The sequence below is a fragment of the Pelodiscus sinensis genome, chromosome 5 (genome assembly GCF_049634645.1).
Source record: "Pelodiscus sinensis isolate JC-2024 chromosome 5, ASM4963464v1, whole genome shotgun sequence".
In the NCBI taxonomy this organism is placed as follows: Eukaryota; Metazoa; Chordata; order Testudines; family Trionychidae; genus Pelodiscus; species Pelodiscus sinensis.
This window is the reverse complement of record NC_134715.1, coordinates 80679428-80694402: the sequence shown is the minus strand read 5'-3', so window position 1 is coordinate 80694402 and position 14975 is coordinate 80679428. Positions and strand designations below refer to the sequence as shown.

Genomic DNA, 14975 nt, shown 5'->3' with positions numbered 1-14975 from the left:
CAGCTCAGCATTACTGAAAACAGATCAACACCTGCATAGAGAGTTAAGTGTCCAATTCCAGGCAACCAAGTTTTAAAAAGTAGGTCTTGGCTTTGAAAATTCATTTTTATGCGTGATCAGGGTTTTGCTTATGTTACTATTATATTACTATTATGTTACAACATCTGTACTTAGATTGTTGAGGCAGACTTCAAAATCTTAACCCTCAACATGTAACATTCATATAAATTCTGCATTTCTCCTTTCTTTTTCTTTTCTTTTAGCTATAATGGCATTTCTTTTTGACCTAAAGGCTCTGGTGGATATGATGTCTATTGGTACACTTCTTGCTTACTCACTCGTAGCAGCCTGTGTTCTCATCCTCAGGTGAGCAACACCCTTATTTTTTTTGTTTTGTTTTGCTGTATTTTATTTTTTCCTATGCAGAATACTTTTAAAATGCCATTTCTGTTTGTATAATGTTTGTTGTAGTTACATACATATTGTAAAATTAGATTCATTCATCTAAAATGTTAATCTGTGTGTTGTTTCTTACTGTAATGATTACCAGAAGTGGTGCCCTTTAAAAGTCCATTTACTTTATGAATAGGCACAGTGTAATGACAGTGTGGCCATAGATGAAATCCAAAATCTTATTTGCAGTCTAGGAGGCATTTACTTTCAGAAAAATAAGTGACAGGGTTTTTAACTCCAAATTGTATAGAAGAACCTCATGTCAAAACAATGATGCATTCAAAGCTAGACATATATTACTAATTTACAATGTAATTTATATTTACTCTCCTATGTATGCAGCAAGCACAGTTAATTGTGGGGCTATATGTGAATAGTATAAATATTCTATTATGTTTCATGGGCCAAATGCTGACCTTCTAGTATTTTCATTTTGTGAATCAACAAGTTAGGAGAAGGTGCAGAGAAGAGCAATAAGAATGACTAACGGTCTAGAGAACATGACATATGAGGGAAGACTGAAAGAATTGGGCTTGTTTAGTTTGGAAAGGAGAAGACTGAGAGTGGACATGATAGCGGTTTTCAGGTCTCTAAAAGGATGTCACAAGGAGGGAGAAAAATTGTTCTCCTTGGCCTCTGGTGATAGGACAAGAAGCACTGGGCTTAAACTGCAGCAAAGGAGGTTTAGGTTGGACATTAGGAAAAAGTTCCTAACTGTCAGGGTGGTTAACACTGGAATAAGTTGCCTAGGGAGGTTGTGGAATTTCCATCTCTAGAGATATTTAAGAGCAGGTTAGACAGACATCTATCAGGGATGGTCTAGACACTGCTTGGTCCTACAATGAGGGCAGGGGACTGGACTCAATGACCTCTCAAGGTCCCTTCCAGCTCTAGTATTCTATTCTATGATACTGCCTCATTCTCCCCAGTTCAACCTCTTCCCACAAGCCTTGCCCCCAACCCACCTTCTCCCTTGAGCCTGCCCCATCCTTGATCCTCCCCCTCCTACCCGGAGCATCCTGAACACCACAAAACAGATGTTCACCGCGGGAGGAAAGCACTGGGAGGGGGAGGAATTGAACAGCAAGGCCACCCATGGTGAGAGGCACTGAGGGGATAGGGGGAGCTTGGCTGTCAGTGGATGCTGAGAAAGTTCTATTTTTTCCTGAGTTACTCCAGCCCTGGAGCATCTACAGACTTTGCACCTGTGATTCTCAACCTTTTCCATTCTATGACTCCTTCAAGATTATCCTCCCAGTTACCAAAATGGAAAGGGAAGGGTGATTACAACTCCACTCCCCCACAACAACTGTCTGCAACCCCCAGGTTAAGAGTTTTCTACTGCATACAGTTCGTGTGTGTTTCTCTTGTTCCATTCAAATTGTGAAAGTCCAGGCTCTGGGAAACCAGGTTACCAGAATGTAATCTTTATTATTTTATGCGTGGTAGCACCCAACAGGCAGTGTTGGAAGACAGGCGCCTTTGCAGAGAATTTGGACATTAAATAGACTACCTAGAAATAAAAGATAGAAGGGATGCCACACAAATTTCGTAAGATCAGATATATTTTATTGTGGCTACTAGTGTAGAATGGAGTAATTGGAGTCTGCTGTGGTATTTTTAGCCATCCTTCTTCAGCCCCTACCACAAACACAACTTCTTACGTGTTACAGTCTTGTATATGTCTATTTATTTATGGATAGGTACCAACCCAATTTAGCCTATGAGCAACCAAAATATTCTCCAGAGAAAGAGGCTCTGACAGGATCAGAAAGGGAAACTACAATGACTGAATCTCAAATTAGTATGCTTCAAGGGCAGCGCTTCAGTCTTCAGACACTAATGAATCCATCCAGCTTGCCTACAGAGCAGTCTGCTACTACTGTTAGTTTTCTGGTGGGTCTATTAGGTAAGTGTTTATTTCCCTTCAGTTAAAAATAAGACAAAATAAAGACTTTTTTATTTTAATATCTGATCATGTCTCAGAGCTGATCTTTACTAACAATGAGATTAAATTGAATGTTTATTTAAACAGGTTTGAAATATTCAACTTCCTTCCAATGTTTATTTCCTTTTTCACACAGCCTTTCTGGTGTGTGGGTTGAGTGTTCTGACCACATATGGGATTCATTTTATTGCTAATATGGAGCCTTGGAGCATTGGCCTTCTTGCTGTATTGGTAGTACTCTTCATAGTCATAGTTCTCACCATATGGAGGCAGCCCCAGAGCCAGCAGAAAGTGGCCTTTATGGTAAGTAACATAACATAAATAATGCAGACTTTACATTCGTTTTAATAAAACTGCTTGTGCATGTGGCAAGGTCTGTGCTTGCATTTTCAGACTGTCTGACCATTCCACTATTGTACCTCCACTGGTGATTGTGACAGTGCAAGTGCTAATGTAAACAGGTCATAGGCATTTTTACCACCCCATTGCCTACACCATCTCAGATCCACTTGCGTTTAATTTCTGGATGAAACGGCCTTACACAGAGACCATTATACCCCTTTCACACCGCAGTGCAGCATATACCGCACATTGGTGGTATTAGCCAGTCAATTGCCTAGTACCCAGATCCATCAGCTATTCCCTAACCCATTGGAGGAGCAGGGGCAAGTAGCACAGAGCCATTTCAGCCCTGAGGTTGGGATAGCAGTTCCAGAGGTGCTTCATTCCTACAGAAACTGTAATTTGGAGGGAAGAGTTCTTTCCTCCAGGCCTGGAGGAGCTGCTTAACACAAAACCCAGTTACTTGGGTTATGTGACATGATTCCTTGGAGCATGACTAAGTTTTCCACATACATTACAATGCTTTCTTAAAAATGGGCAGTTAGGAAAGTGGAGATGAACTGAGTGATGTGCTGAGGTAGGGGAGATGTTTGGTTGGGCAATTGAGAAGGACGGGGATATAATTTAGGTATGCCTTTAATTATTTATACTGAGATGATGAATATACATTTAATTCAATAACGTAAGTATTATTTCAGGCTGCCCACCTGGATTAATTCAGGAATTCAGCACTACATTGCTATAGGGTCAGTACAAGTTGACAAGGTTTTCTTTGCAGCCTTAGGGACCAAAACTTATTTTTTAAATGAAAGCATAAGTTTTGCAGAATTTAGTGGTAAACCCTACCCTAAACAGGAAAAAATTTGTCTTATTCTCACCAGTGAGTGGCTCTATCAATCCTTTTATTTATGCCAGTTGGTGTGTGGAAATGTTTGAAAAACATTACTATCTTATAACTCATTTCCCCTTAGGTTCCATTCTTGCCATTTTTGCCATCATTCAGTATCTTGGTGAATATTTACTTGATGGTACAGTTAAGCGGAGACACTTGGATCAGATTTAGCTTCTGGATGGCTTTAGGTAGGTACTATATTACAAGTGCTTACATTAAGCATTCATGGGTCTTGTCACATGGCTCTTCCCAGGAATAATTTAAGCATCTTCTTTTAACAATTCAAATAAAAACCTTTTTTTCAATAAATGTACCATGATATTACTAATAAAAACAAGAACATACCTCAGAAGATGTATTAATTTGCTGATAAAACTGCACATGTAGCTGTGAGTTAACAGGAATCATAAAAGCTACAGGAGTAATTTCAATTAGCTTACTGCTTTCTTCCAAATACTGGTGATGTATGTGTAGGCCTGTAAAGCATTAAAATTCAGTTTGGTAAATCTTTTCTGCCTGTCTACTCTATTTAGGATGCAGTACATTCAACTCAAAAGCCAAACCATGAATATTTAACATGTTCTCAGGATTTGTTTAGGGTAAACAGATGTTCTGACTTTATAGGAACAGTCCTGATATTCTGGACTTTGTCTTTTTTAGTCACCTTTTGCCCCTCAGTCCCACCCCAATTTTCACACCTACTATCTGGTCACCATATGGTAATTACAAAAATGAAAACTACAAGTCATGGTTGTGACAAAATGATGCTGAAGGTTAGCTGGCATTCAGCGAGAGTATGGCAAAGAATGAATATGTAGGCTTTGCTTACACATACATACCAACTGCACTGATTTTGACCACACTGATTTTGAAATAGAGTTAGTTAATGCAAATCATGCAAATGGGTGTAAACCATGGGTAGCAGGTATCGTAGGCAGGTGCAGGCTGAGCCTCCCCAAACAGCCTACCATAGACCTGCCCATGATTCACCCCCAGACCAGGCCCCCTCCTGCTGTTCCCAGCACTCTGCCCTGGTTGGCCTTCCCTGGTTGGGGATAGCCATTTTGCCTCCCACAAAGGGACTCGGGGCAGCCGGTGCTGTGGGTATGCTGCCCACCTGGTACTCAGACCACATCCCCTGGTGCTCTTGGGCTGGCTGCCTGGAGCCCCAGTGCTAGGGGTGCTGTGGCCATAGACTCTGACTTCCCTTCTAGATAGGTGTGCGCATGTGCATGCACTCAACTCCTCCTGGATCATCCTGAATGCCGTGAAACAGCTGTCTCACAGCAGTAGGAGGGAGGCATGGGGAGGAGTTGATCAGCAAGGCTGCTAGTGAACAAGAGGTGCTGGGGGAAGGGGCTAGACGGGGGAAGTTGGCTACTGGTGGGTGCACAGCATCTACTAAGTATTCCCTGTAGGTACTCGAGCCCTGGAACACTCAGAGTCAGTGCCTACGGCCACACCACCAGGAGCACTGGGGTTGGGGATGCTGAGGTTGCACTGTCCAGTGCGCTGGGGCTCAGGCCTTGCTTGGGCTGTGGGCCAGGATGGAGGTGCTCTGTGCTCCTGTGTGGAAGGAGGGGTATGACGGGAGAAAGAAGGGGGAGCAGAAGAGGAGGAGTGGGATCTTGGGCAATAAGGCAAGTTCTGGGTTCCCAGCTGCCCATCGTGCAAATTGTTTAAATGAAGGCAGGTTTTTTTAATTGATTTAGGAAATTGTCTTACACTGATGTAGCTTAAGTTGGTGCATTTAAGGGTACATCTAAACTACATCCCTTTTTCAATAAAGGGATGTAAATTAGACATATCAAAATTGTAAATGAAGCCAGGATTTGAATTTCCTGCGCTTCATTTACATAATGGTGGCCATGGCTTTTTTCAAAAAGCTGCTTTAAAAAAAACCAACCCCACGGTCAAGAGGGGATCGTTCGACAGAAATGCCCCGTTTCGAAAGAGCCTCATTTTTGAGGGTTACAGGATCTATCGAAACAGGGCATTTCTGTCAAATGATCCCCATCTTGACCGCTTTTTGAAAAGCGGCTTTTCGAAAAAAAGCCGCGGCCACCATTATACAAATGAAGTGCAGGAAATTCAAATCCCAGCTTTATTTACAATTTCAATACATCTAATTTACTTCCCTTTATCGGAAAAAGGGATGTAGTTTAGATGTACCCTAAGAGTATTCACACAAGGAGGTTGCACTGATTTAACTAGCTCAGCTTCTAAATCAATTTACTTAAATTGGTACAGACTCTGTAGGCTAGGCCAGAAAACTTGGGGAGAAAAAAGATGTAAAATCCGTATCAATATTTTTCTAATAATTATAATCAAAATTGTAGAGAGAGGAATATTTGCACCAACTGTATCTATTTCCTGTTACTCTATCATTCTCCTCTGAACTGTAGAGCATTTAAAATTATAGAAAGATATATTGCAAAATCAATTATGGTGCTCCAAACTTGTATTGCAGGCATGAATTACAGGCAGCACTTACCATTAACATCACAGATAGGAGTATACTCAAATAACCAGGGTCCAGCACTGCCACTTGTCTTTAATGTAGGGAAGAGCTACATTAACGGGTACAAAGGCCTGAGGTACCAGCTGTAATTTGCATAGCAGAGGCTGGGAGCTGTTCAAATATATGGGTTTAGGTGTCTGGGGGGCTGGAAATCACTGTTTTAATGAACTATTTGCTTGAGAAAACTACTAAATATTTTTTGTTTTTGTTTTGGAAGGCTTTATTATTTACTTTGCATATGGTATCAGACACAGTCTTGAAGGTCATCCTAGAGATGAGGAAGATGACGATACTTACTCAGAAAACAGTGGAATGCAGGAAAAGATCCCTGTGGAAGAAGCAGATGAACATGCAAATGAAAATGCTCAGTTTATTACACATGAAAGGACAAGTGAATGTTAATGTCTTCAAGCAACCTTAACATGCATGTTTCTTTAGTAAACTATGATCGAATGTAGTTGCTGAATGAAATAGTCTAAAGGTAGCTGCCAGCAGATTAACAATAATTTATATTCATGCATCTTGAAAGTCTCTACTACAAAGTGTGACTGACGTGTTGGACTAGCTGCTAATCCCTGTTGAATACTTCAGATCCGGTAACACAAAGACTTTCTTCAGTGATAGATTGATATTCCTGGTAGGAACATAAAAGAAGATGAGGGCACGGACATGTTTCCAAATAGATAACTATACCTTTTGCTATATTAAAATTTAGGAGTGTTTTGTTTGTACGATTATATTCAATTAATCAGTAATCACAAAGTATTAATAATTTAACAACTGCCTAAAAAAGAGGGACATTTTATATTGTATGAGGAAAGCAAGTGCTTTTCATACAGTCTTCTTATCCCTGTTTGTTAAAATACGTTGTCATTATCTGAGATGGTATAATGAATAACAAAAAGTGACCTTACTCTTTGATCATTAAAATATGAATGCATTCTTATATCTTTACAGGGAACTAACAGGAGATAAATTGGGAGTAGGCCTACAGCAGTGATTTTCAACCTTGTGGATCTGCAGACAATGTCAAAAGGGTTCGTGAAAGGTGACTATGAATATAAGTTTTAGATCTCAGCGAAGGCATTCCATTTTTCAGATTAATCAAAAGCATGTGATTATACCGACCTACAGGTCAAAACCTGGAAGTGTTGTCATTATCATAGAAGCTCAAAGTGCAGCAAATGCTGTGCCGAGCATGTGCAACACTTATACCTGAATTTTGTTCAGACAGTATTCAGTATAGAACTTCTATGGTAGGTGTCTGCACACCACATGTTGAATTTCTAAAGGGGTCCACACCTCCATTCCAAATTTTTAGGGGTTTGCAAATGGAAAAAAGGTTGAAAAACACTGGTTTACAGAATATTCTGCAAAATATGTTTACAGAAGGTAAATAGCACAAATTAGACAAGTAGAGTACAATATAGCTATATCAAAGTAGCAAGGAGATGTTCAATTATCCTTACTATTAAGTAGATATGCATAATTCAGTCTATGAAAATGTTTGAGCAATGATACACTGTAGGAACAGTATTCCAGAATATTATTTTGTTTCATAGAAAGTCACATCTGATTTTTTTTTCCCTTTCAAAGTTACTGTAGGTGTTAAAGGAAAATTCGAAAGCAGACCTGTTGTTATTTGCCAGTAAATCAACTGGGGCATAGTAGTACTTAATAGGGTGAAATCCTGGCACTATTGAATTCAGTAGGAATATATGTAATTATTAGTACTCAATGTATAGCACTGCTAATGCTTTCTTCAGCTAAACTCCCTTTTCCTCCTCTTCTATCATATACATCTTAGGGATGGAGGGGAGTTTCTATCTCATACATTGTTTCTTGATAAGAAACAAATTACTATGGTACTAGAATTCCTTGCACAGAAGGTGGGCATATAGGGAGGCAAAGCTTTTGTTTAACTAAATGTATTTTCAGCCCTGACACTGTATCTTCAGGGATGACAGGGTTTAAAAGATATTTTGATGGTATTCTTTTCAATATAAAAGCAAAGGGTTGTTACCTTTGTGTACCTCAAAAGTACACAATCATTTAAATATTTTAGTTGGTTTAGGCTTATATAGTTGAGAAGTATCACTGTGAATTAGGATGTGGAGCTATTTTGCCCAAAATGTCTGCTATTGATTAAAAATAAGTTCCCAATAATAAGCAAAAGACATTCAGAATGCTTCCACTGACTAAAGGAAATAGACAATCCTACAATCTAAAGGACAATATTGCCGAAGCACATTGTGCTGGTAGCTTTCTCCTTTGTTCACTATAAGTAGAGCCTTGTGCAGATCCAAAATTTCTATCTGCATCCGAAACTGCAAAAATGAGCTGAGGAGAGTGGCATCCATACCCACGGATGAAGAAATCCATGGATATGAAGTGGATATACATGGATTTGCACGGCTCTAACTAGAAGACAAGACCCAGTGAACACAATTTTGACAGCTATCTTCAAAGATTTATGTTGTCCAATACTAAGCATCAATACTTTATACTTCTACAAGATCTAGACTTTCATAGAGAAGGTATAAAGCCATTATCTCTATCAGCAGCATTGGATTCTTGCTACTTTTTAGATATAAAAGTACATTCCAATGTAAGCAGCAGCTAATGTGCACAAACCTCTGTCAACACAAAAATATAAAAGTTTCTTGGCACAGAACCAGAAATGTATTCATACCATACAGGAGAATGGATTCTTAATGTTCAACTTTTTTCTATACTCTTCATTTTGAATTGAATTGTGGACATCTTGCAGCACCTGCAATTGAAGGATGGGTAGATTTGTGCTGTTGCGCCAGTGGCCCCTACTGGGCATTAACGAGAGGTGACACACTGGAAAGAACACTCCCTTTTTTCTTTGAATGGAAGGTACTTGGTTACCTACTGTGCCCCAGTGACATTTCCAGAAAGCAATTCCTGGAAGGCCAGAGTCCTGTTAGCTACCTGTATCTCTGTGAGAGAAGCATGTGAAAAGGAGCAATACCTTCCTCTTACTGACACTGTGGATAAATCATGAGAATGGCCATACTGGGTCAGACTAAAGTTTCATCTAGTTCCATATCCTGTCTCCCAGCAGTGGCCCGTGCCAGGTTCCCCAGAGGAAATGAACATAAGAATGGCCATACTGGATTAGACCAAAGGTCCATCTAGTCCAGTATCCTATCTGTCAACAGTGGCCAATGTCAGATGCCCCAGAGGTAGTAAACACAACAGGTAATTATGCGATTCCACTCCTGTCATCCATTTCCAGGCAGAGGCTAAGGACACCATTCCTACCCATCCTGGCTAATAGCCATTGATGGACCTAACCTCCATGAATCTATCTAGCTCTTTTTGAACCCTGTTAAAGTTCTAGTCTTCACAACATCCTCTGGCAAGGAGTTCCACAGGTTGACTGCGAACTGAGTGAAGAAAAACTTAGTTTTGTGTGTTTTAAACCCGCTACCTATTAATTTCATTTGGTGACCCCGAGTTCTTATATTATGGGAACAAGTAAATAACTTTTCCTTAATCACTTTGCTCACACAGGTCATGATTTTATAGACTTCTATCATATCCTCCCTTAGTCTCCTCTTTTCTAAGGTGAAAAGTCCAAGTCTTTTTAATCTCTCTTCATATGGGACCCGTTCTAAACCCATAATCATTTTTGTTGCCCTTTTCTGAACCTTTTCCAATGCCAATATATCTTTTTTGAGATGAGGCAACCACATCTGTATGCAGTATTCAAGATGTTAGTGTAGCATGGTTTTATATAGAGGCAATAAGATATTCTCAGTTTTATTCTCTGTGCATTTTAAAATTATTCCTAACATTTTGTTTGACTGCCGCTGAACACTGGGTGGATGTTTTCAGAGAACTCTCCACAATGACTCCAAGATCTTTATCTTGAGTAGTTGTAGCCAAATTAGTCCCCATCATATTGTATGTGTAGCTGGGATTATGTTTTCCAATGTACATTACTTTACATTTATCAACATTCAATTTCATTTGCCATTTTGCTGTCCAGATTCCTAATTGGTGAGATCTTTGTGAAGCTCTTCACAGTCTGCTTTGGTCTTAACTATCTTGAGCAGTTTAGTGTCATCTGTAAATTTTGCCATCTTGCTGTTTACTACTTTCTCTAGATCATTGATACATAAATTGAATAGGATTGGTACCAGGACTGACCCCACTAGTTACCGCTCCTTTCTGAAAACTTACTATATATTCCTATCTTTTAACCAGTTATCAATCCATGACAGACCTTCCCTCTTATCCCATGACAACTGACTTTACTTAAGAGCCTTTGTTGAGGGACCTTTTTAAAGGCTTTCTGGAAATCTAAGTATACTATATCCACAGAACTCTAGTAGATTAGTAAGGCATGATTTCACTTTATAGAAACCATATTGGCTTCCCCCAACAAATTATGCTCATCTATGTGTTTGATAATTTTATTCATCATTATAGTTTCCACTAATTTTCCCGTTACTGACGTTAGTAATAACCAGGATCACCTTTTTAAATATTAGTGTCACATTAGCTATCTTCCAGTCATTAGGTACAGAAGCTGATTTAAAGGGTAGGTTACAGATCACTGTCAATTTCACATTTGAGTTCTTTCAGAACTTTTGGGTGAATGCCATCTGGTCCCGGTGACTTGTTCCTGTTAAGTTTATCAATTTGTTCCAAATCCTCCTCTAATGACACTTCAATCTGGGACAAATCCTCAAATTTGTCACCTAAAGAGAATGGCTCAGGTTTGGGAATCTTCCTAACATCCTCTGCCATGAAACTGAAGCAAAGAATTTGTTTAGTTTCTCTGCAATGACTTTGTCGTTGCACAGCACAAATAATTGGACAGCACAAACAATCATCAAGTGCTTCATTGCCTGTCACTCATTCACAGCTTCTGGCAAAAAGAGGCTAGTGACACTGTCCTTGCCCATCCTGACCAATAGTCATTAATGGCCTATCCTCCATGAACTTATCTAGATCTTTTTTTTTAAAACCCTGTTATAATCTTGGCCCTTCACAACATCCTCTGGCAAGGAATTCCACAGATTGGCTATGCATTGTGTGAACAAAATACTTAATTTTGTTTTGTTTTAAATCCTCTGATTTTAGCTATTATTATCCTACGGATAAATACTCACCTTTATGTATCACCAGTCAGGAGTGGTGGTGGTCTTGGTGTTGGGGACAAACCTATCCCAAGTTGATTAGCAATATGATTTTGGGTGGCACGGAAGGAAGAGGGCTAGGGTATAAGGAAAGTTGATGAAAAGCAAACAACTCCACCAGGGCTGGATTAAGACATGCTGAGGCACTAAACTATATCAAGCTGAAAAGGCCCAATAACATTAACAAAAAATGTGTATTATTCTAACAAAATGGACAATGAAAATAGAAATAATAAAATGTTTTTATTTGCATATATGTAGGCAAGGATGCAACTAAAAACGAGTTATTTTTGTTTTGTTTTTAGAGTCCCCTCATAATCTGAGGCCCTAAAATGTATCTTAATTAGCTTGTGCATAAATCCGGTGCTGACCTAACAAAAGTTTGTGTGCATAGATGGTACAACTCTGTTATCTTCAACTGAATGAATCTATGTTGATTAACTGCTTTGCCTATTAAATTTAAGCAAAATATTTAGATTCAGGTTGAACTTTTCTAGTCTGGCACCCTCTGGTCTGACAACATCCCATGGTCCGGCATGATTTTAGTTACCCAGATGTCCACTTATCATGGATGTGGCCAAGTTTCCCACAATTCTATAAAGTTTGTTTATAGCCACCAGTCCTAGCTCTTAGTGTTCTGTGCTGTTATTTAGCTCTAATTTACCCCAAGCTATCTAATAAAAGCCCTAGTAAGCAGTAAAAATGTTGGTAATACTACTAGACAATATTGACCTCCCGTGGTTTGGCAAATTCTCTGCTTCAGCACTAGTCAGGTCCAAAGGGTGCTGGTCTTGAGAGGTTCAACCTGTATAAAGGAAGAAGCTATTAGATTTTTGGCACCAATGGAAATTTCTTTGTATCAGCTTTGAGGATGTTACTACTAAACAGATTAAAAATATTATCTGTGTAGAGGAAAACTTGACATTTTCTGTTTATATTTGTTTCTACATAATGTGTAACTAATAATATATTTTGGAAAATTTTATAGTATTTTCAGTTTATGAATTAATACTTCGAGATATTTTTTAATGCCCACTAATTTAATTTAACTCTTATTGTATGGTGAATGAAGAGCCATCATTATAGTGTGTATTATGTTTGCCTTAATCCCTGAAATGCTGGGAATTGCATTTAATTGTGTGTCATGAACAGACAGTGACCACCAGAGAGGGTTTAATTTTTTTTTTTAATGTAAGTGCTTCCTTCAGACTTTTAAGACCATATACCATAGAGAATAGATTTTAGATGTAGTTGAATGGGCCTGTCGCTCATCATTCAAAATGCAATTAAAGAAAAACTCCAGGGGCTTATTAAAACACAGGAATTTTCATTTAGAAATACTGATCACAATTTCAGTATCTTGTTAAATGAATGCAAAAAGATGTCTGTCTCAAGTCTAATATTTCAATTATACTTTCCAGCAATGGTCTATTTTGATGCAGAGTAGGACAGAAATATCATATTCACCATTTGAAATTATTAGAAATCCAAGACTTTCAAAGCTTTAGGAAGGAAGCTAGGACTAACTTTTTACAGCATTTATCCAACTATTTGTTCATTTTTTTTTTAACAAAACATGAAAAAACCTGAATTCCAGTTATTTAAACAGAGACGCTGATGCCTGTGTTCTACTCAGCATGACTGAACTGTCAAGGCACCAGCTTCCTGTTTAAAATAGAACTGTAAAAGGATAGTCAAACAGCAATTTGTTGAAGGAAATCCTGCCTCCTTCAATTGCAGCTTTTTAAAGGCTGCTGACAACCAGGGTATTCCTATGGGGGTGAGAAGAAGTATATATAGAATCTGTGTATGGAATCTATTAATGTCTGCACAGATACAAAAGTTGTATCCTCATAAATGAGCTGTGGATATCTCCATCCATATCCACAGACATGGAAAATGTGGATATAAAGTGGATATTGGTGGAGTTGTAGAAATCTAGGAATCTACACCCTATGCACAGCAAAGCACAACTCTGTAGTGGCTCCTTGCACATCTCTGAGCAACCAAATTTGTGTAGGGGACATAGGCTGGTTACTTCATTGCTTTACAATGACCTTGACAGAGTAAAAGAGAAAACCAAAGTTGGTTGTTTGGAGGAAAAGAGGAAAATATCCATGTCTGTGTGGCTGGATTTAGTCCTTGATAATTAATCATGACACTGAATTACAAACATTAAAAGTGATTTCTGTGTTGTGCTGGAATTTTCCTTAAAAGGGACACTGTCAATAACACTTCTGACTGAAAAGTGTAATTTATTATTTCTACCTAAAATTTCCATAAATCTTGAAAGACTAGTTTTTTTATTTTAAAAAAATTGTGTGTATTTGACATTACTTTGTGTATAAACAAGTTTCCTCTTTTGTTTTCATGGCTATTTCTCACAACATGGGAGATATAAAGACATTTAATAATAGTAAAATATGATTGCAGATACTAGGGGGCAGGAGGTTCAGTAGCAGGCACAGTACCAAAAATCATTAATAACTTATTATTTTAATTACAAAAAAACAAAAAATGGTCTGGTAGCACTTTAAAGACTAACAAAACATATAGATGGCATCACGAGCTTTCGTGGGCACAGCCCACTTCTTCAGATGACCGGAGACATCTGAAGAAGTGGGCTGTGCCCACGAAAACTCATGATGCCATCTATATGTTTTGTTAGTCTATAAAGTGCTACCAGATCATTTGTTGTTGTTTTTTTTAATTTTTCCTGTACAGACTAACTCGGCTACCCCCTGAAGCTTATTACAGTATTTTAAGTTGACTTAATTTTAACTTAAAGAAACATCATCAGATTGTCTCAGTTCTCATCTCTAATATACAAAGATAATTCTTTGTTAGTTAATGATGGTGCCTTTGCTAGTAGGTAGCCAAGTAATATCACTGTAAGAATCAAGTAAAATATTTGCGTTAGGTTTGGTATCCACTATAGACCCAATACTGCAAGGTTCTAGCTGCCCTCAACTTACTTTTGCCTTGCAGGATCCAGCCATATAATACACAACAAGTATATACATTCTTACAGGTGAGAGGTGTTTAGATAAATATGTAAGAAATTATATGTATAAAACAAAAACTGAATTTGTATGTGTGCACACGCATCTTTATATTTCTCTAGAAATGAACTGAAAACTCTAATCCTATGAGATGAAAATTTAGTTTATACATTGCTCTTTAAAAATTATGATTAATGGTTATTGTAATTTGTTCAATGTCTGCAAATGACGTAGTATTGTCAACAATCTGTTGACACAGGTAGTTTTTTTAAAAATGGAGAAAGCTATTGCTATACAGTATCTTCATTAGTGCAAAATAGACTTATTCTATGTAACTTATCATGCCTACGTCACTGTAAGTTACAGTTTGTTTATTTTAACTGCTAATAGTGTTAATGGCAATAAATCAGGACTGTATTGGCAATGTGGTTAGGTTAGACATTTTGACAATTAACCTTTACATTAAACAAAGGGATTGCACATCTGTACTGTGCAGTAACTACAAATAACATGAATAAGTCTGCCACTACACACACAGTTTTAATAAAGTCTTAGATTGTTAATTAATATGTTTAGTGACCCCTTTACCTCAAATTATCCCCTATATATGCCTTTCTAGAAGAAGAGTTAATTTTTAAAG

The 14975-nt window shown here is 38.2% G+C and overlaps 1 protein-coding gene across 9 annotated transcripts in view; it reads left to right on the top strand.

The window, feature by feature from the left end:
• Positions 1-14918, top strand: part of SLC7A2 (solute carrier family 7 member 2) — a 106921-nt gene extending 92003 nt beyond the window's left edge. For all 9 annotated transcript variants that reach the window (XM_075931174.1, XM_075931173.1, XM_075931179.1 and 6 more), the window contains 5 exons: positions 264-366; positions 2157-2362; positions 2538-2704; positions 3715-3823; positions 6374-14918. In XM_075931174.1, the coding sequence (XP_075787289.1) occupies positions 264-366; positions 2157-2362; positions 2538-2704; positions 3715-3823; positions 6374-6558 (770 nt within the window). In that variant the 3' untranslated portion in view covers positions 6559-14918. The remainder of the gene's footprint in view (positions 1-263; positions 367-2156; positions 2363-2537; positions 2705-3714; positions 3824-6373) is intronic.
• Positions 14919-14975: the final 57 nt, after the last annotated feature.